The sequence below is a fragment of the Acanthaster planci genome, linkage group LG13 (genome assembly GCF_054643075.1).
Source record: "Acanthaster planci isolate LZ-2023a linkage group LG13, COTS_SCS, whole genome shotgun sequence".
In the NCBI taxonomy this organism is placed as follows: domain Eukaryota; kingdom Metazoa; phylum Echinodermata; class Asteroidea; order Valvatida; family Acanthasteridae; genus Acanthaster; species Acanthaster planci.
The window spans coordinates 1,293,760-1,316,489 of record NC_141789.1 but is presented as its reverse complement, the minus strand read 5'-3'; the positions used below and the strand labels follow the sequence as shown (position 1 = coordinate 1,316,489).

The 22,730-nt window shown below is 42.3% G+C and overlaps 1 protein-coding gene across 3 annotated transcripts in view; it reads right to left on the bottom strand.

Moving 5' to 3' along the window:
- The window catches only part of LOC110979873 (neuronal acetylcholine receptor subunit alpha-10-like), a 46,971-nt gene extending 25,941 nt beyond the window's left edge, over positions 1 to 21,030 (bottom strand). Inside the window, exons 1-2 of one of the 3 annotated variants that reach the window (XM_022235998.2) lie at positions 20,510 to 21,030; positions 3,281 to 3,429 (exon numbers count right to left, since the gene is read on the bottom strand). In XM_022235998.2, the coding sequence (XP_022091690.1) occupies positions 3,281 to 3,429; positions 20,510 to 20,576 (216 nt within the window). In that variant the 5' untranslated portion in view covers positions 20,577 to 21,030. Of the gene's footprint in view, positions 1 to 3,280; positions 3,430 to 13,943; positions 14,147 to 20,509 lie in introns of those variants that run through there. The other 2 variants (XM_087144827.1, XM_022236001.2) reach the window with 2 other exon arrangements.
- Between the last annotated feature and the right edge of the window lie 1,700 nt (positions 21,031 to 22,730).

The following is a 22,730-nucleotide window of genomic DNA, read 5'->3' as shown; positions in this document are numbered from 1 at the left end:
AGACTGAGAGTTGACGTTCCTGAGCAAGACAGCGTACTGCAAACCGTAAAAGCTCAGGAAGAACTGGGGCCTCAACAGGTTTATCAAATGCGTGCACAAAGGCAGATGGTCCAGTCTGTGCATTATAATTATTATTATTGCTGGTTTATTTTATTCACACTGCCAATAGCAGCCCAAGGGAAGAATTGCAGGGTAGTTCTACAAAAGAATTTAAAGGGGGCTACATAGATTGAAAAACAATAAACAGCATACACAGATATGCTCAAATTTCACCTTACATAAAAATATAAAAGACATTGAAAGCGGAGAAGAAAGAAAAACACAGAAAGGTGATTGTATGGTGGAATTTAACAAAAATTACACATTTGTTGAAAATAATACTAGGGTTTTGTTTACACAGGAAACAGATGATGAGAGTTAAAAGATGAATTTATAATTTTTGTGAAATAAGGGAGCGGGCTGTTGCTGAAGCATTTAGTTTTGCAGGTGAATTCTTGAAGAATTCTATTTGATCTGAGGTGCATCCTGTGATTACTTTGGGATTTATTATACCACGCATTAAATCTATCAGAATTAAAGGCATTTAGAGCAAATTTAGCACACAGATCAATTTTTGTGCTAACGAGTGTTTCAAGTCCGGGACATTTAAGACCTGGTAGTAACAAGTGTACAATCGGTCAAGTATGATGCGACACACCCTTTTCTGGATTGATTCTAGGCTACCAGACTGAGAACACGTAATCCAGAGTGCCATAAGGGAGGTGAATATTCTAAAACAGGTCTGATGTATCCTTCGTATACAATAACGGGTTCAGCACGAGCTAGGCCGCACGTTTTTAAATTTCTTAACATGAAGAGCTTTCTAATGGCTTTGCTAGCGATGCCGGTTAGGTGACTATCCCATTTCAAGTTATGCTGCAATGTAACTAACACCTATTAGCTTCATACTCTGAACTTGATCAAGAGGAACTCCAGCTATATGAAATTGTGTGTTAGGAAGTTCCTGTCTACCGAAGTAAATCTGCATGAAGTGACATTTGGATGCATTTTGGCAATCATGGGTCCCAAGGAATCCTCTTTTCCCTCAACCTCAATTAGCTCATTCAAAAAGACCTGTAACCAAACGCGCCCTCAATCAATCACTGAATAAATATTAATTTCTAATAAATGCTTGAATGGAATGGGTCGCCTGGTAGCATGATGAGCCCCTTCTGCTCAGCCGAAACGCACTCTTGACTTTAAGACTCCGTCCGCAAAAAAAAATCAATTTATCGGTGCTTGATGGGGTATCTTGACCTTGGTTGGGATGGATTTTACAACGCTTACAGACCTAACAGGTCGAAAAAAGTCAAGTTTAGATTGCATGCACCAAAAGTCGTTAATTTCCTGTCCTCCTCTGCCACAACAGCTGTCGGAAATTTCAGCACTGCAAGCTAATCTGACAATCTATTCAAACAAAAATCAACACCGTAAATAAAATCCAAACAATCCAGAAGCGCATTAGGATGAAATCAATTTTAGCGGCCTCGAGCGCTACGTATCAGTTTCTTGTTATTGTTATAACATCTGCAGTACCAATAAACACTTACACAACCCAATTAAAAATTCCTGCCTTTTGGAATGCTCGGTATCCCACGGGTACAGGTTAAATTAACTCAGACGTGCCAGGGAGAAAGCCAAACAGCTGCGTGACACGACCACCTCGCCGAGGCCCAATTGTTTTGTATTCCCAAATAAGGAGTCTTTCAAACATGGCTCTTAATTCCCTACTCGAACGAAGCTGGAAAGTGACTCATGTCCAATCAGGAAGAACCCTGTAGTAATGATGAAAGCATTGCTGTTCCAAGTGTTTGCACAAAATGACCAGCCCTGCCTGGGCTTCATCCTGTAAAAACTATCCACATACTAAAAAGGCAATCACTAGCCAAACGCGATGAGACAGGTGTATCGAGTACAGTAATTCAAAAGAAATTTCTTCATACTCCAAAGACCAGTTACAATACTAATAGATCTCAGACTGAAAGAATAGCCTCGTTAAAGCAATTTGTGAAAGCGAGGCTGCGACAGACAAATATGACAGTTCCAAACACAGATGACGTCAAGGTTGTACCATGGTAACATTCATTGGGTGAATGATGATGATTTGTATAGTTCATTTCAACACGGTCCAAGGCAGCCATTTTACATCGACATGACTGATCAACCTCCAAAGCAAGAGAGAGAAAGAGAGCTCAAAGGAAAGTCGCCAACACATGATCAGCCCCAACCCCCGGATATATAAATGAAGAAGCACCCAGATATCCATGATGCATGTCCTACTATCAAAAGCGACGGGAATGTGTAATCCAATTGCAGAGAAAATGCAACGAAGAGAATAGACCCAGGTCAGGAAATTGCAGAGCATTTCATCGACACGAAGACAGATAATCCATACATGAAATTTGAAGCGCAGCACGATGTGCTGATATCGCCAAAGATCCGTAACAAGGTTTTGACATTCTAATTAGGGGAAGTGGAGAATCCTACAGGGGATATGTTACTTATAAACCACAAACATCTTAACTTGCATGAGATGTATCTCAGTTCCACCAGAAACTGACAATCAATGAGAGTGATTCAACTTTTTTCTATTAGAACAGTTGTACATGGATGATACCCGATGAAGAATTTTAAGTTGCTTCCCACTGGAAATAGGGGATGATTGCTTTCTGCCACTCGTCGTAATGCCTTCTTGATGAACAAGCGCCTTGTGGTTTATGATATCTCATAGTAGCCGCACATGATTGCTGAGAAGGCTTTTTGCGCTATGAATGAGAATTAACCCCCCCCCCAAATTCTTCCCGAAAGTAGACCAGGATACTTAGCACGCGCCTCACAGAAGGTATCTCCTGCTGAACTCATGAACCAATCCCTGTTATCCGCGGTTACTGTGTTATTAGAACCTTATCGCTGGTGTCACTCTTGGGGGCGCAAACACCCCCGTGTTCTAGAAGTGGAGGGTTCTGTGCAATACTTCCTGGTTTGCTGTCAAGTGTACACGTATTTCAAACTTGGTACCACCCATTCCACGTGGTAAAAGACTCCACAGAGGCGCAGCAAACCTCCTGAGAAGTCATGGAGAAAGAGTCATTATACGACTGCAAAGCGGCGCAATGTTTGTAGCCCTGAGAAGACTTGAATGGAGGGTATTACGGGCGACGACTTGTCTCGCCCTAAAAGACTGAGGGCTAAATGCAGAAAGAAAATGAGATTTCGAAGAATTGGAATCGAATCAACTTACCAGCTGAATAACCTGGGCAAGGAAGAGTAGCATTTCCACCACAGTGACCGTGTCATGGTTCTTCACAGGCCGGATTAAATGGCTGTAGTTGGCATTAAACAGCGTCTGAAACAACCTAGTGTGCTCCTCTGTGGCGAGTAGCTGACGACCTGAAACGTATCCGAAATAATACAGGAAGTCAGTTAAGCACACCTTTTCATTACCAAAACCATTGACGGTAGGACAGCTGGAATAGACTATGCTGTCTGTAAATCCGTCACTTTGATTGATTGCAGTGTCTGTGACACCACACAACATGCACCTCAGCTAATCATAACAAGAACAGGCAAAATGATTTGTCCACTGAAAACTGATGTGTACAAAATCTTCTAAAAACGTCACGTTACGGATTTTGGCTTAGTAGGGACAACTTATCTATGCGTTTCGTTTTGAGAAAGAACCGATTTAAGATTGACATCGAAGATGGCGTCCAGTTGGGAAGGTTTGTGACTGCAACACTGCAAATATGTAGACATGTAGTATCCTGTGCGAAGCGACAAAATGAGAACTATTTATTAAACAAACCACTTTTAGACAAAACGAACTTCACTACCAAACGAACATCGCTACCATCCCACTTTCTAAAAGCAGAAAACGAAAACACGATCAATTAAGCCTTGACGGACTTCATCAGAAAGACATCTGAAGTCAGTCCAGGCTGGTGCATTCGTGGTGTTTACAACTGTGGGAACTCGCATGGGAACGCTCTAAGCAGAGAGATAAGTGGCGCGAAATGACGCGGATGACCTTGCGCGCGGACGGCACCGGAGTCCCCCCTTCTCTCAATGAGCACTTGGCGCTCGGCAGGGATGGGAGTTTAATGACAGGTCGGGAATGGCCTCCCCCCTGACTTCTGGGGACGATAATGATGATGATAGCAATTAGGACGATCGATGCCCGGGATGTTCTCATCCGAGAGGTCATTGAATGTGATTAAAATGCACGCCAAAGTTAATTTCATTGGTCCAATGCGGTGTTTAGATCGGAACACAGGCTTTTACACACTTTCATACACTTGGAAGAAATATCCAATATTCATGGATTCGAGTCGAAATGTTTTGATACAAGGGAACGCCGTACCTACCGTGTGAATGGGGACTTTGTCCCACCGATAGTCGGCATGCATTAGATTATACTGTTAACCGTTCAGTATGAATGCGTATATCATAATGCTTTCGTTAGCTTATTGAGGACAAGCTGAGCCAATCTTTGCCAAGAGTGCAAAAGGCTTAAACATGGCATTTAGACAAAGACGTTGGTCGAGTCATCAACGTTGGGCAAGCAACTGCTCACTTTTAGTCAGAGTCGAGAATGTTTGCTAAAAAAAAACTCGTCTTGTTAAGTTGCATGGTTGTCACCATATCCTCTTAAAGAGTGGATGAGGTATATCTTCCATACCTCTACTTGACTGGTTTCAAAATGAGCGTATAAATGAAAGAATGAAATCAGAATGAAGCCTGATTGGGATTGCTGCCCCTTATGTATTTCTCTTATCAACTACATTATGCATATTCATAACCATGTCTGTGCGTTAAACATGTCTGTGCATTAGACTGTACTTACATTGTATAAGACCTTTTCAAATTTGTTTCGAAAGGTCTCCTATAACACTCCTCCTATAGTCATTGCGATAAAAGGTTGATTTCGGATTTGGGGAGTATTTCGAGGGTTTAAGCAAACGGGTACTGGTAGTACACATAAACCAATAAGATTCATATCTGCGCTCTTAACTTATGTGTCCTTATCAAAGTCACCCTCTACACAAACACTGTGGTCATGTTCTAATATGCTCATACATGAATTCGGCTCTCGCATCGGTTTGCAGTATTCACCTCCCGTGTCCTTTCTTTTAGGTTTTTTTTCTGTAGAAATGAGGGTCAGTTTGTGGGTGAATGATACCCTTTCAGGTAGGGTATTGCTAGCCTGGTGAAGGGCCCTCGACCGACAACGGCCAGACCTCGAGCTGCCTCCTCTACGCAGAGGGTGCCAGCCTTGAAGTATGGAAGAGTATGCGGGTTTTTTCTCCCACTCCAGCCCCGGGCAGGCGAGATCCGATGTCGGGGAGAAAAAGGTGGATCGTATCGCCCGGTAAAATTGCTCTGGCGCGAGCCTGCGGGGGTCTCCATGCATTCCTAATGGACAGAATGTTTCAAATTGGCCGTCGCTAAAAAGCTTTAAAACAAGAACGAGAAAGCTTCCCTCTCAGCGCAAACACCGATAGTCTGCTTTGCGCCTGTATTTGGCTGGTCTCAAACTTGTCAGCAATGGTTGATCTTCTGAGCATAAAGGCCGTCAGCATCGTATTCGTTTAATCTCGAACAATGCCGTGGCCTCTACTAAAATTCATATTGCGATTTAACACCACAAAAAATGAGTAATTGTCAAATGACACGCTGTGGTGTTAAATGTTACTTTTCATTTTGGAAACAGCAGTATTAACATGAGTCAGGATGATCGTTCGCAGAATGAACATTCACAGTGATATGAATGTTCATCGTATCTAAGCAGACTTTAGTTCTCGGAAAATACACAATAAATACTAAAGATCTGCTTTGCACCATGGCACAGTCGTGTCTCTCGCGTCTGGGAAGACAGGACAGACTGCGTTCTGGGTACTGACGCTTGACTTCGCCGGAGGCAGGCGTGAGCGATGTGTCTCACCAGCCAAGTAATTAAACCAGCCCCACAATATGCTGTTGCCTGATTGCTTGAGCACAAAAAATGAAATCAGCTGACTTCTAGCTGATCAAGTCGAGATGGTAAATGTTATGGGCGTGCAGGGATTTTTGATAAATCGTGCTTGGTAATGAGCATTTGTTCCTTAAGTTGAACATTCATGATGTATGAGGATTTATCGTGCGTTGAACGCAGCACTGAGGACATTCGCTTTTCAAACTTTGGCGATTACGCTGAACTTTTTAGATTCCCAAATACCCATAAAATGATGCACTAAACAACACACCCACACGTTATTGCTGTTCTTGAGAGGTGGATTACAAGTCTAGTCGTGATACGGAAAAACACACTTCGACTGTTTTAGCTTCCGATTTTCCCAGTTGCATTGGCATTTCTGATCATCAAGCCCTACCACAGCTGAACACTAATTCAAATTGGCGAAACGTGTGGCAATGACAACGTTAATGATCCTCGTGAATTACATTCTTGTTGTAAGTATGTTAAGTGTCTTATGTCGAGAGGACAGCCTATAGGGACTTGATTAAATCTTTACTTAATTGGGAAAAGACCACGGGGGCCTAATGAGCACTTTGTAGGCCGGATAGTTAGAGATTACTTGTAACTAATTACTATCCCCCTTGGAGTATGCCCAAAGTAAGGTGAAAGTTTTTCGATTCGAACGCCAGCTGTAATATATTTCAGGAAACATTCGAACGACTGCAAACTATTAATACGATTACGTACCAGTTGTCGTTTTTAATTAGTTACCACAAGCATTGATTTTATGGCAGCAATAGGCTACACAAGCATTCAGAGTTCTTTGAAATGCATTCGCAAAAATAACATCAAACTGATGGATAAATCTAATTATGAACATGCTAATTGATTGTGACAGGGAAAAATTGCCAGAGACCGCAGGCAACGTGATTATCTTATTTGTTTCCAGCGTAGGTGTAATGTCGCCCACATGTTAATAATGTAGACGCACTTTCGTTTGGCCGGTAGCAATATCTAAAAAGATTGCAAAAAAGCCCGAATCGGATTAATGTTGTACTACGCTGTAAATTAAAAACATGAAAGCAGAGAACCACAGCCAATTGAACAACGAGCAACTCTGTCGTGTCCCGAGACCCCTGGCACGTTTCCTTGATGACACGGCAAGCGTGTAGACAAACCTTTGGTACATCCATGACGTACGTCCCCAGGCTCCGCATCTGGATATGGATTAAATGGACTCGGAAAATTAATCTTGGCAAGTCCACTCTAACGATTTGTTCCCTCGGGCACGCCATAGAGTAATGTATGGTCGACCAAAGGGGCATTCAGAGAGACTCCAACAAAGTACTGTCTCGTGTCTTGTGTTTTTCCCCCGATCGGATCAAATATTGAATGTCAGTTAATGTAATTCTGCTCTTTGTTGTCCGGCCTCGATACACGCAGCCATCTTTGGGTACGGGAACATGTGCTGTGAAAGTTAGTAGTTCAGGGGCTATAGGCCCATACGGGAAGAGCAATGATGTACAGAGAAATAAAAAGGAGAAAAGAATAAAGACTTACAGGTTTCAGGTTTATTTCCATACCAAATAAAAGTTAGTTCGCAAAACTACATTCACAATAGCATGGCCACCCCCGGGGGAGGTCACACAAATAGCCGAAGCTTTTACTGGGCCTACCCCTGAAGGAAAATACATGTAATTAACACAGATCTTATGGCAAAACATTAATTACGTAAGTGTGAAGCCAAGAATTTAAAAAATGTAAAAAAAAAATTACAACTGTTGTCTTTGGTTTGTATATTTTCACAAATAACAATACGCTTTCTTAAATAACGTAATGATAAACGTTTCATTTGTTCAGGAGTGAAAATCGCCTCTAATGTCACTTGAGCATTTCAGCTTTTCTTATCTTACACTCTTGGCTTTAAAGGCAGTTTCTGACAGAGTTCGAAAAATGTCTTTCAGTGCAGCAATAATCCAAAACGATTTTATCTGGATTTCAATAGGAAAAGGCCCCTCTTTTCAATTCGCCAAAGTACGAATGAAATACGTGATGACGTTCGTGGGAACCGAACAGCACGCTTCCCGTTGTAATTCTAGCTCTCTGTTATTGAACTTTTCTGGCCGGCAAAGGGTTGCATTTGCCCATGACCGATCCAAGAAACATCATGCAAGTTGACGATGCTGAAGCGGCGCACGAACTTAGACCCCGGTACAGACTTCAGGCAAATGGGAAAGCCAAGCGAATTTGACGTCAGGAAAAATTGGCAGCGAAATTTCGCTCAAGTTGAAAGTTGCTCAACTTTTCCGAAGTCGTAAACGCGAATATTTTGACGTCACAAATTTGCGTTCGTTTTCGCTTTAGCGCAAAGTATAAACCGGCCTTAATATGACCGATTCACAAAAGTGCGCCTCCAAGAGTTTGCAACGCATTGACCAATCACAATGTGCGAAATCTATCGACCCAATATGCGTTTGGAACGGGTCGACAGATTTCACGCACTGTGATTGGTTAACGCGTTCAAACTCTCGGAGGCGCACTATTGTGAATCACCCGTATTCTGCCAAGAAATGAGTACCGCTGTTTTCGTTCGCAAAGGAGGTTTTGAAATTGCTTTTCGCTATGATAGTTTGGATGCTATGGTATAGTGCATGGTGCAGTTGTCTCTTGTTTTGTAGATCATTTAAATCTCAAACTCATTGTATACGTTTAAATGAAAGGAAGATTCTCTGGTGTAGGCTTTGGTTGGTGGAGAAACAAGTAGATTTGGACTAATGATGTGCATCGGATTGGGTTGACTAGGCCCAACCGACCCGAAACATTAAAGACACAAACCAAACCCGAATCGAAACCGATCTGGACTCTGCAAACCGACCCGACCTGACAAGTCATCAGGGAAAAACCGACCCGATGCGACAAAAATGTAATCGAGCCCGAAAAACTCCGAACGTCTGGTTTGGGCAAATCAGCTTTTATTTCATAGGAATTGTATCCGTTTTGTGCCTGAACATATGCCAGTATTGTATGAATGTATGCAATATTCTTGTCATTCGTAGTCGTGTTGTCCTATCGAGGTGACCTGCGCTATCACGTGCTTGCATGTCTGCAAACTATGCGCATTGTTCGTTCGGTATTCCAACTGTACAATTGCGCATTCCACGATTTTTCATGGTATGCTTACAAGAGCATGACTGGCACCAGGAAATATAAAGAGATGACTGTGGTTTGAATTAACCTTTTCACAAAAGGTTGGACAGCAAAGTATTTTCGGATGTTTTGTGTATTCAAACTTTAGTTTGAACAAGATTTGTAATCGTCTTTTCGATCGCACGCAACAAACTAGATAAACAGTACGCGGAATCGGTTATTACATTCCCATATGTAACTTTGTCTGTTTTATCCGCCTCATTTTACCGAGAGAGAAAAATAGTCCAATCTTGTTGTGAAAAATGCGTACTTGGCCGAACTAGCTTGGATTTGGTGTGCGGCTTTGCGCGACCGCGTTTCTGGTCTACTCAGAGTAGTAGTATACTTCGTATTTGCTTTTTATTTTGATGTGCCTCGTCATTGCCGCTACAAACATAGAAATTTGACTGTAAAATCTGAAGCTCTAACAAGGAAATTCATCGCGTGAATTTCCCGTTTCTAATTTCTCGGTTTATTTCGGTTTTTTCACAATTTAGCTTAATCGACCACAAAACGACAAACTCAATACTGTAACCTACTCGATCCGACTGAAATGTTGGAAAATCCGATCCTACCCGACCCGAAGTCGGTTTCGGTTTCGGGTCGGTTTTGCACAACATTAATTGGGACCTCGCTTGCAAGTCTAGCGAATCTATGTTGACCATAACTCATGCAATCTGGCAGGACGTATTATTTCCAGAGAAGTTGGGATCAATATCTAATATTTTGAACCATAATCCTGTTTCTGTAGGCATCTAAGCATGTTTGTAAGAGTGGAACAAGATAAATGGCCGTCCATTAGCTTGAGATGGAGAGACAAAGCCGTAAGGGCGAGTAGTTAATTGACGGTGGGTTTCCGTAATGCGTGCATACCAACTGATGCCCTCCCATGAACGGTCAGCCTCGCGTCTGTTCCGGTACAGTTTTCCTCAAGATATTTGGAGTATGTCATAATGCATCCACGTGACTGCCAATAATATCCGAATATTCCCTGGGAATGTTATAACGGGGGAGTGATGGCACATTACAGATGGCAAGTCGGGGCCTTGATCATGGATAACTTCCGGAGATAAATTTGTGTGGGGAACCAAGCTAATCATCATTCCGGAATGAAAATAAAATTCCTCCAAGTCTTATCTAAAAAAAAAAATTAAGGTGGTTCCCTATTTAAAAAATGAAAAAAACAAAAACGATAAGAATTGCAAACATGGAAACTGAAGGTTGTTCACTTTAGCAGCCTGAACTGGCGGGATATTGTTTTCATAAAATTCAGCAAACTATGGATTCCAAATTCTCAGATAATAAATAATGCATTATTCACGACCAAAATGTACGAAAATCTCCAGGTCACATAGGTCACTTCTTTGGACCATGGACGATGTCATAGTAGAGACGGGAGACTTAGTTAAAGAGTACCCGATGATTTAATCCCCCTTTTTAATCCCTTCTTGATATCTTCTTTCTTTTCTCTATATCTCGGATTGATGTGGTTCGTGTATTACGAACTGAAAGCAGCCACAGAAGGTTATTAATATATCACTCATGCCGAAATTGGATTTGTCGGGAAGATTTAGATGGCATCGACGTCGTAGACCGACGTGGGTGTTTAATTTATGTGTTTTAAAGGGCGTGTTAGGAATACGAGGAGCCGGCAGTGTCAGCTTGGTTAAGTTGACGGCCATTGTTTGAAATGTTTCCGCACACTTGTTGGACAGTAATTTCTGCCGCATGTGGTTCACGTCAGAACATCTAACGATATCATCTCTGTAAAGAACACTCCATGTGCAGGAGGAAACGAGGACGGGAGAAGCTTTTTCTCTTAACGGTTCGTTGCCTTGTCAGTTCTCTGTCTTCTTTGTTTATCAGTTTTCTAGGATAACATGAATGAGAGAATGAAACAAAAGTCTACGGATATGATGACATCTAATTCCCGGAAGTATTAAAGAAAAATATACCTAGTGCGGGGTCGTCAATCGTTTGGAACATTAATGATGTATCAAAAAACGCAAAATAATAGGCTGCCAATTCCGCCAACACTTTTCGCCTTCGTGAAATAGCGTGACAACAAGCTGTATTTCAAACCCAATCGTACAAGAAGTAAGAGAGATATCCTGACAATTTTCATGGAGCACGACTGTCCAGACGCTTTAATCTAAACAACTCTTTCAGCCAACTACAAATGTCTATTATTCTCATTTTTTTCAGGGAAATGGAGAAAATTTACAAAAGGTCCGATCGGATTGGAAATCGGAGCAAATCTATGCCAAATTGGCTTTATGAAAAAACAAGGTAGCTTTAGTTTCGGGCATTATATAGTGACACTTGACGTGATTTGAATACCGAAACTCTGCGAGCAAGTCTACAAAACAATCCCAAGTAATTTCAAATGAATTACAATTTTTAGTCATCGGAGGCAAACAGTTTCAAAAGAACCCAGAATCGTGTCATATTCATCCACTTGGCTTGGCTGGAGTGGTTTTTACTCTTCTCTGCAAATGGGCGGGTAATTTTTCGCAGTGACCCGCTACCCATGCCACCATATATCAGAGGACCTCTGTGAAGCAGCAATGTCCTTGGTACTTTGGTTAATGAGAACTTAAGGTTTAAGCACTTCGTGGAGAATGCAGTGCTGAATCCGACCGCTGGCGGAGAGTCAAAATGCGGGTCATACTTCACCACGGCGAGAAATGAAAGTGCATTATCCGAAGCGCCGACGAAAGTGGAGACAAGGGTGGACAGGCAAGTTTAATGTAATGACACGAGAGAGACTCTTTACCAAAAAGCTATTAGGCATTGGTGTCAAATACTCTTCAAATCGTACCTCTTTAATGGTCAGAAGCGTAGAATGCTTGTCATGTATACTGCAAGTGCACGGTAGCACCCCATTTCTAGTCGTCGCACATACCTTTCGGATATACTTTGACACAGCCTATCGACCCTAATAAGATACCAGACTGATACAAAATACCTAAATTCCAGTTCTTGGTGCTAGGCAAATAAAAGAGCAACTAGGGACACTTTGAATTGGTAAAGGGACGGCCAAAATCGTTTAGCGTAGAAAATGTATCAAATAACGAAAGGCGGGTTGGTGTAGTCTGGCAGGAAAGGTACACTTGTGAATAGTAAGATTAGACTAAACACACCAATTAAATTTTCAGGTCATTTGAAACATTTCTAGTGTTACAGTTGCTCAATTTTGTCAAAATATTGACGTAAGCCTCTTTAACAGTCGAGAGCAGTTTTCAAGGAAAGGATGGTTGGGAATGCTTTCGGGAATTTCAATCAAACGTCTTCACGGAAATGTTTTAATAAACTAATTGCGGTGTAGAGTAAAGTAATGGGCAACGTTGCGGAAAAGGGCGAGCAGACGGAGACAGCTGAGCCGTTTTTTAATTAAAACGCACGTGTGGGGATGGGACACTAGACATGACCAATATACAATGTTGTTGCTGTCTAACGTGAGTTCATATACCGTATTTCAGTCGTATTCCTAAACGTATTGTATACATTTGAAACTCTTAATGAGATGGTACCAGGTGATTTTGGGGGTCGGAATGAAATCGTAGAATAGAGTCTGGTTCTTTAAATTTAACGTTTACAAATGAATACTCTAAGTTGGGGAATCTGACTAAAATTGGGTCCCCTCGGATACGGTCTATTGGTGCGGAATATACGCGAGCGCGATTAACCAGCCAAAGACCTCAGGCCAGCACTTTTAAAACCAAAGATGCATATGACGATTTACGCCGTGCAAGCCAAGTAAGGCTGGTCACAGACGGACAGAAATGAGGGCGTTTCTCTTTTGTAAAGTCTGTCAATTGCTGATCCCAGTATTCCGGATTTTTGTAAAATATTTTAGGGGCAATACTCCGTCAAACCGTCGTGCGAAAAGCTACCTTTTCTCCATATGGTTGTGTTTGAGTCCAATTTCGTGCATTAATAAGAAAGAGACAAACAATAACCAAATATTGGTTCTGTCTGGGCACCAATGCGCCAAAGTGGCTTTGAGTCGATCCAAATATATACATTGGAAGTGTACACACGGGAACGGCAGTATATCACAATTGGCTAAATGTCAGAAAACCTCGCGGTTGAAAACTGTCAATGTAGGAGAAGCCTGAGCCTGCGTGGGCCGGGGATCATGGTGGGGGAAAAGATCAACATCACCGCTGAACTGATCAAACAAAATGCGTTCAAATTAATCAAGCTGTCAACAATATGGCTGTGATGATTTGCCGTTCCTGATCAAATTCCATCTTTATAGGCAGGGGGAGTGCCTTTTCCGGCTGACTAAAGTTTTTCGATTGATCGGACTTGTTAGATCGTTCGACAATTGATAGCAGACCCTGCCTAAAGTGTCATTTTATAGCGTTAATATTGTTTGGAAGGACCAGCGAAGAAAAAGCAATGAATGGCAGTCAATCTGACTCGGTTTGAAGATTCACAGTTTAATTTGACATAATATTAATCATGGTTACAACACTGCAAATAAGTGTCATAGTTGATACGTTCACTCAAACAGAGTTTCGTTGGCGACTTTGCTTAAACGCGTACCACCAGTCATTGGATGGTTCTACGCGTGTATGACCGCACAAAACTCCACCTTTTGAACTCCAACACTGCCTTGGAATAAAGCCGGGCCAATGATGGTGTTGACAAAAGTGCGGGTGCGTCAAACGTGGCAAATCTGCCAGCTTGCTTGCTTTGAGTAATGACCGTTTGTTTCCTGAATATGGGTGTCGATGGAAGTGTATATTTAACATACCCAGACGTTTACTTGTCCAAAATCCTGGACTATTTCCCTCGCCCTGTTTCTTCCTGTTCCTTCCCCGCTTACATTGGTCAGACGAAAAAAAGAACCGTTTGCTTATCCACTTTATAGGCCTTGACAAATTTTTCCAGTTGTGCCCTGTTCCTCCACACAGCGTTTCCATCCATGGTAAGCTGACATGTCACCCGATGCAAATCCGATGTTGACACACTCTGTGCGAATCGAGCTTGTCCACACGATTCCGATTATGCATATTTATTCAGCACGAAAAGGTGTTCAGTTGCTCGCATGCCGTGACATTTTATCAAAGTTCACTTTTATATTTACACGGTGAAAAGCAACCTGTGGATCACAGTGCCACTTGATTTCTGGTGTCAATGAAATAGCTCCTTTTGGAGAAATTGATTGTGCCTGTTCCAAGGACCAGTTACGCGCGGTAACATAAAGCGGCAATGCAAAGCGGTAACGGAAAGCGGTAACGGAAAGCACTAACGACCGATATTGCGTTTGCACTGAACCAACCGGTATTTATTTCAATTATATTTCTCAAAAAAATGACGTAACAGGCATACTGTGACGTCATATTTAACGACAACGCTGATTGGCCACAATGGGCAGTCCCTTCGCAGCATCTTTGAAAATAAATCGCTGTGGTTTCTACGCACAGTGGTATATTGAGCGAAAGCGGGTTTTTCCATCACTCCCAAAGTAAATACCCTTTAAAAATTGTTCTATATTATTGAACTTGCGGAATACAGCGACCTTTAAATGTCAGTATAAGGTTTGCGATGACAGCAATGCCTGGCATCACATGGAATTGTTTAATGTCAATATTTTAAAACTCGTTACTGTACTCAATTCGTTTCTTCTCTTCGTCTTGATGTTTTCTGTTCACCTTTTAAATGAGCGATTCGGGAGTAAACAGCCTACAGCCCCAAATATTTCATTGATAATTATTTATGGCATATAATGTATTATTTATATTTGTGCTCGTGCATATCATATAGAATATTTTAATTCATTAAACAAGAATATTAAGAAAGCGACTGTATTTACAAATTCGGAGTTGCAGGCTCAACCTATCAAACATATACATGGAAAAAAATACAACAAATAATTTTAAAATAAGGCCGGCTAAATTCGAATTCTCGTTAAAATGAAAGTATTTTGTACCATTCGCTATTACATTGCCGTGTGAATGGTTGCCATTTATCCACTGTATGACTTTACCTTCTTCTATGCTACATGCAACTCTGAAAGGACATAAATCGGACATTAAATATCGGATTGTGCCACGGGGGAAGTAGACAGGGCAGGGCTAGGGATGTACAGGGTCTGTGGTACGAGGAGCAGCTGCCTCATTAAGCATCTTCATCGTGGTATCGACGCCGTCTCTTGGACGCCTTGCTCCCCATCAACAAAGGCCGATTGACTGAACTTGGTTACGTCACCTCGCACCTGACTAACTTCCCACCTTAGTCTGGCTAGACCGCATTTCCGTATCTGGCTCTGTGAGGGTGGGGGTGGGGGTCATAGACGCTCAGAGGAAGAAAGCCCCGCGGCCAAACTAGCCAACCGATCGGTGGTTAAACACCACTTGGAGACGCTAGACACAAGGATGATTAATGGTGGCTCGTCGCGAAGGAGGGGTGGCGGGTATTTCTGTCGTTTGCTCCGAGTGGACAAGGAAGAGATATACGCAATCCAGGGTCAATAAAGAGGGATCATTTTGCGGAACCTGGGGGGGGGACAAGGAACATCAACATCGATCTTGGCTTTTCATCAGCTCTGAGATTATACATCACATCGTGTTTTCCAAGAAATCAGCGTCATAAAAATTGAAATGTAGAAGACGGTTGAGACTATGGCTAACGGCTGCCCCCTGCTGTCAGCGTGTGAACGCGCATTTTGCTACCGGAGAAGACTAAGACGTAGCTCTAGCCGCCAGATTCGGCCCCAGCCTGTTTATGCTCTGAAGGAGTAGGCGCTCCCGTTATGCATGTTTCCCCGGATGGAAAGACAAAGCTCTCCTAGGTTAATTTTCGCAGGCGTCATGGCTGAAAAAAATTGTCTCGTCTTTCAGATTTAGGCAAACCTAAATAAAAAACCTAGGCCTATTTACGTCAAGCCGCGCAGAGGAACTTGTAGACATAATGAATTATTGGAAATGTATCTTGGGGAATAATATTAACATTTGCAAACAGCAAGATGTAATTAGCCGCTAGGAGATGCAAAGCTCCTATCGTAACGCTATGTTGTAATTGCCTAAAGAACTATCCGAGGTTTCTAGTCATATCATGCCTGGTTTTGGTACATGAGAATACCAATCTGATTTGACTTAAAAACGTTTTAATTGAGCGGTTAATCGAATGTGCTTATTGTAACTATATCGAAGGTCCTTATGAAAAGAAATGATTAGTATAAAGATAATACATTCCCGTGTATCATTCTCACTCCGAGCCCGACAGGTCTAAAGAATTCCCAATGAAGTTTCTGTACACATTCAGGGTTTATCTTTGACTGTGAAATGGCAAACTAATTACGTTCCAGTCCATGCTTGCTTTTTGTGTAAAGCAGAACACATCTATATTAATGAATACCCACAGACATCCAAACCTAAACGTCGTTAATTTTTAACAACTTAGCTCAAGACTCCAGCATAATAATTTTGATAACTTTGTGGAGTGTTATGGATGGATTCGAACACTAGAATGAATCTGGTTTCCTAAATGAAGCCAAAGCCGAACGAAAAAAGGTTTGGAAACTTTGGTTTTTCTGCACTCCATCAGGTGAACTCATCACGATCCGCCAGCTAGCCATGTGAAGAGTTCAGTCAGATTCAACAATCTGTGTCTTTTTACAGGGGGAAGAACATCACTGCACAATCAGGCAATAGCTGAAATGCCTGTAGGGATTCGCACAAGAGCTGCCATGGCCTTGGCGTAGGCATTTTATGAACATTACATATAATTAAACATGGTTGTTTACCAGTGCGCGACGTTTCCATACCAGCAAAAGAGCCAGATGGTAGAGATCATTGTAAAATTAGTATTCGCGTTTTGGAATTCGGCAGATTGAAAACAAAAGCTACATAGGCGAAATTAACACGTAATTCCTTTGTGTTCCAAAGGTTACCCACCAATATCTTGCAGTTAAGTTTCATATGAACCAAAATACCATAACTCGTTTTGTTACATGACATCAGTCTGTTGGAACCCATTTTATCGCAAACCTGGGGTCCTCTGCAGGCGCTAACGCGAGCCAACAGGGCCAATTCAGCCCAAGAGGCGCTCGAAGTAACACCCGAGCGTGGGACGGGATTGAAACCTGCCCGCGTTCAGCGTTTGATCCCACGTCCCGCTGTTGTAAATGCCACGGTAACTGGATATGCCTTCCTGCAATTATACTCCCCCAAACAGGGTGACCAGGCACGTCGATGACATTTCCATGCACGTTTTCTGAGGATAATCTTAACTTAGAGAGGACTCAAACAGAATCTTTCCATTAATTCACGTTCTGTAAACTAACAGGAAAATGCGTGTGGCAACTATATGATACCAGCAACACTCATTAACGCCTTTGTTTTTCAGGAATGATGTCTCCTGTCTGAGGAAGATATCCCTCAGCCGTTCGAATCTCATGCGATATTAACGTGGCGCGGTGGAAGCAAGGGTGCGAGCGTGGTGCGAAGCAGGTTGGAAGCCGATACTGGCGCAGGTGGCTGGGTCGTGTGGTCTGGTGACGAATTTCATGCTCACCCGCTGAATATTGAAATTTAAAAAAAAAATCGCCCCTGTCAAAAGGAACTGGCTACTGTAGCACTCGCATATTCAACAGCGCTAGGGAATAAAGTCCTGAACATCGTTCAAAGAAAAAAACTAAATGAACAAGTGTAAATTTGCAGGTGGGATCTGCGAAGTTATTTCCAATTGGACAATTGAGATTTTACCCCAAAGATTTGATGTCTTTGCATGATCATCTGGCACTATGACTCTAATTTAATGATAATGATTAATATTAATGAAATCATAAGTACAACGTTTAGCTGACTGTGACTGACTAAATTACCAGTGGTGTATTAGAGTAAAGGTGAGGGGAAAAGATACCACTTCTGCGAGCATCTATCACTGAAACTGAAATAACAGATTGGCAGTATATAGCAACTGAGTAGTCTTTTACAAGTCCACAGCAAATGTTTTCTACCCTACGTTGCCAACTGAGGGGTCAAAATAAATATTTCTCGGCCCAAAAGTTCAGTATGGGTAAACAGAGCAGTGTTTCGCATGCATGTATGCATGTCCTTCCTGCCTTGCCCCGCGTAAAATGCCTGTTTCTTATTTCCCGCCAATGAAGCATGACATAAGGACTTAATCAAGCCACTAGGCAGCGCGCCGTTCGGTGAACTGTTCCCAAAACACTGCTTGCTCATGTATATCGCTCGATTGCATTATTTCCATATTTCTCATTATTTGCAGCGATCCATCAGCGAAGAGTCAGAAGACAGATATTTACATCGCGGTGAGTACTCCCTCGCAATCCGTCAACATACCCAACGGAAAAACATCTTGCAATCAAGGGATCCAGCAAATTCACTTTTAAAGCAAAAGTCGGTCAGTGCATACGTGATTGGGTCGCACGTCTGCTAATCCGATTGACTCATAATCAGGCAAAAATATACCCTGAGGAGTTTACGGGAAAAATCCATGGATTACGCCAGCTATAACGAAGGATGCGCACATGTGACAGCGTTGAAACGTAATTGTAGATTTTTTATTTACTTATTAATATTTTGCTGTGCATATTTAAACATGGCGCTTTCCGCACTCATTAATTATTCACATGTAGAGTCGTTAAGTCCGCGGCTCCAGATGTTACTATCAGTTGATCAGGGGAAGAAAGCGTTTTACACAGAGGGGCAATAGAATCGGAAGGGTGGCACATTTCACATAACGCAGTCAGGCTGCAATGCCAAGGCAGGGAAGTCTTTCTTTACCATTCCTTGTACTTTGAAAGAAAAAAAAAGCAGTCGAAACCAGAGTTCCACGAACATTCTTCCAACAATCTCCGCACAGTATTTATCACATAATGACTCCGTCTGAGAAAAATTGACCAATGCTCCTGTTGTGCATGTTTGATAAACTGTTATCCTATCAGCAACTTCTGTTGTTGAAATTAGCCAGCATACCGAAACAAATTCTAGCTTTTTCCCTATATCTTCCTCCTTTCCAACATCTCTAATGATGCTCAGAATGTTCGTAGATATTCCTAACGGCCCCTCATCAGAGAAAATCCTATATCGTTTAGTTTTTTACCAAAATTGTTGGAAGTAAAAACGGGTCCGACCCTAGATTAAAGTCCCTGTAAGCAATTACGCGTGTCTAGAATCATTAGGATCATCCTGCACAATATGGTGCATTACACTGCTCGTTAAAGTACCAATAACAAGGCTTTTCTGTGCATAACTGCACAGAACTGCGGTTGTGTCGTAAATCTGGACACAGAAATAGCTGATACGATTAATAGCCTGTGCAGTCATTGTCTACTTTTTTCCCGTGTGCAACAGTGAAACACAAAGGCATTATGCATTTTGTATAAATGCGCAAATAAAAACGTTGTCGTGTCTATAGGTTCGACTCTCAGAATTACCGACATACAAAATTAGCGGGTCGTGCCCATGAGGACAAGGCCAGAACAAGGCCAGATACTGCCTGTTCGCAGGGGGGTTCCAACCGGGCCTACGCTGACGATCGCACGTAAAGAGGAGATTAGCCAGGTCAGAAGCTCAAGACTAGATACTGACATCAGGACTTGTAAATTTAGAATCGTAAGATATCTCTGTCATTTACAAAATAATCTGGAATCGCAGAGATTTAGCACTTTGTCCCTTTGTTATTCCTTTGCTGTTTCTTGTGATTTGCATAACTGTTGCGTCAGCAAAAAATGAATAATTTGAGAATAATTACGCAACTTTCTTATATAAACAAGAGTCTGTTTATGGGTACCTCGACCTTAAAGAAAATTACACCTACTTTTTCCACGAAAAAATACAGTATGTGAAACAAAAACTTTGTTCAACTTTTGATCTCAAATTAGTGGATGCATTTAGGTTGGGTTAGTTGAGAAATGTTGACGCCGTGAGGTAACAACGGCTGCTAAACAAGTACGTCGTGGTCCAGATCAATGATTGGGACTTTTCATTTGAGCTTGAATTTGATTTAAACCAATTTATGTTCTGAGGTAGCAAGTGAGGTGGACCTTCAGTTTCAGTTAGACAGATTGAAGCCTGAACAACGGGTTAGACTGTCTTGTTGCAACCGTCTACTTTCATTTCCGGTAAGACAAGAAACCTTGAAATTAGGGAAACTATACAAGATAATGAAAGCGTCATTTTTGATTATCATATGTCGCTAATCTTTCAAATGTGAACCGGCCTGAACATCACAACAACCTCCAACTAACTGACAGCCCCTCTCAATCCTTTGGACACGCCCATTATAAAAAGATTGTATCATTTTAGCTCTTTCCAGCGACGTAACCCATAATGACGTTAACTAACCTACCTGTGGACAGCAAGGTGAGACACACCGTTAATATCCACCACCATGCCCGTCCTGCAGACAAATCCATCTTGCCACTGGCACGGGTGGAGTGTAAGCTCCCAACACACCGACGAGAAGTGGAGATTTCCCAACAATTAAAGTTACACGGTGGTCGCTGAAGTTAGCCAGTATTCACACCGATTCCTTCAATTTCCCAGCAACCGCGGGGCATAGTTAACAGCGTGTAGTGCTTATCCAAAGCTGTTTACATCATCCGAAGTGAGTGCTATACGGGGTGTGTTGAAGCATTACATTTTTCCTTTCAAATGGAACGCCACCGACGGTCGCCGCTGTAGCAATTTCTTGCCTATTTTAATCCGGGCAGCTAGGACGAAACACCGGCCACGTCATTGTCTCAATCATAATACGGCTGGATGAATGCGTCGATTTTTTTTCAAACTCCGAAACCATTCAACGGACAAGAGCATTGGTGTTCGCGGTGCGAATCACTGTTTCGTCAGATAACGCGTACTTCGCGAGACGACACTGCGTTATGGGCCGGCTAAGTTGATTGTGGGCGGGGCTAGAGTGTGATAGACATCACTGTTGGCAGTGGAGATAAAAAGCTTATGTTGAATTAAGCGGGCATTATTGGAATCGACTGAAAGGGGTCGGCAACCCGAGAGGGACTTTAAACTGAAAACGGCTCAAAAGGTGACAGTAATAGGCTTATCTGTTGTAATTCCTAATTAAAACATATGTAATCCGACGAGAAGTTGATGGGATAACTAGAAGCGAAATCCATCAGTCTTAATGAAACAAATCTGGTAAGAGGATCCACGTCTGCAGACTTCATTCCGTCTTCTCAGTAGCATTTTATCGGGGTAATTAATAGTTTTCTACCCGCACATAATCGCATCGTCTTCTAGTCTCGTGAAACAGAGAGGATTCCTGTAACGGTGGGTGTTATAATTCCCCGAGGAAGATTCAATTGTAATAAGAATAAAGTGACAGCATCCACCCCTTAAAACTCCTCACTAAATTCACGACAGAAGGATTGCGAAGTTCCAATTTGAACCATAGTAATGCTGATCAATATTGGTGTAATATGCAGCTTTAGGGAAACGCCCTCTGCTGGGTGCTTTTCAAGATGTCTGGAAGGCATTTTATTTATTGTTATTATTTTTTGGCTCTTAAACCACCATTAATTTCCAACGACTGCATATTAGTTTAGGTCGATACAAATGAACCATGTAACTGATCACTGTTTACATTTACATGTACATACATGTAGATCGTTTGTATGTGGGCGTGCTGCATTTGCCAATATTTTGACTACTACAAATACATCAACCTTAATCGTTCAAGGGTGCACTGCAGGGGTTAACCGTCGATGTTATCATACCGATCATCATGGAGCACCGGTTACTGATATTTGTGAGAGGACAGACGAGGTCAATCCAGTGTATCTCGGCAACTTGTCCTACCTGTATCCGGCAACGGATGCTCGAGCAACAAACCACTGCCTGCGTAATCGATTCATACCCATGTGTGCGTTTGTTGATACGAAACTGGGGCCTAGTGAGATGTAGCGATGTACATGTACTGTAATCACACAAGCAAAGTGAACTAGATCTCGCACCGACATACCCGGTGTTGATCGGCTGGACACCCGCCCTCTATCAGCAATTTAACGGGCACCGTCACTTTGCAAACTGGCTCCAAGTTTGACACGTCCTTCCCGCCAAAATCGGAACAAGCTTCCTGGACGTGTAAAAAGGTGTCTCTGAATTTTTACAAGATGCTCTTATTGGGGTTTCGATGCGTATTAGTGGACTGATTAGTGATCAAAATAATTATGCCAGAAGTAACCGCGTTGCTTTCCCCCATTTTACTCACCCTTTCGTCTGCTCTGCATTCCCAAACCACTGGTCATCGTGATTCGATCCTGGAGGCCATTCACCTCCAAACAAATCACAGCAACTCCAGTCTCCAGGGGACACCCACACACCTGCACCACTTAACTTCAGTTCGGAAACGCCATCCTCCCCTCCTAACACCTACTTTTGATTGTCAGATATGAGTGTATCCGGTTACAGAAAAGATGAAAGCGGCGCACAGCCGAGCCCCGCCAAACGGGGGGGGGATGAAATGATCCAGCGGCTCCGAGGCACTCAACCGTGCCCGAATATGATTACCCCGGAAGTGATTAAAAATGCCGTCCAGGCTCGTAGGCTGAATT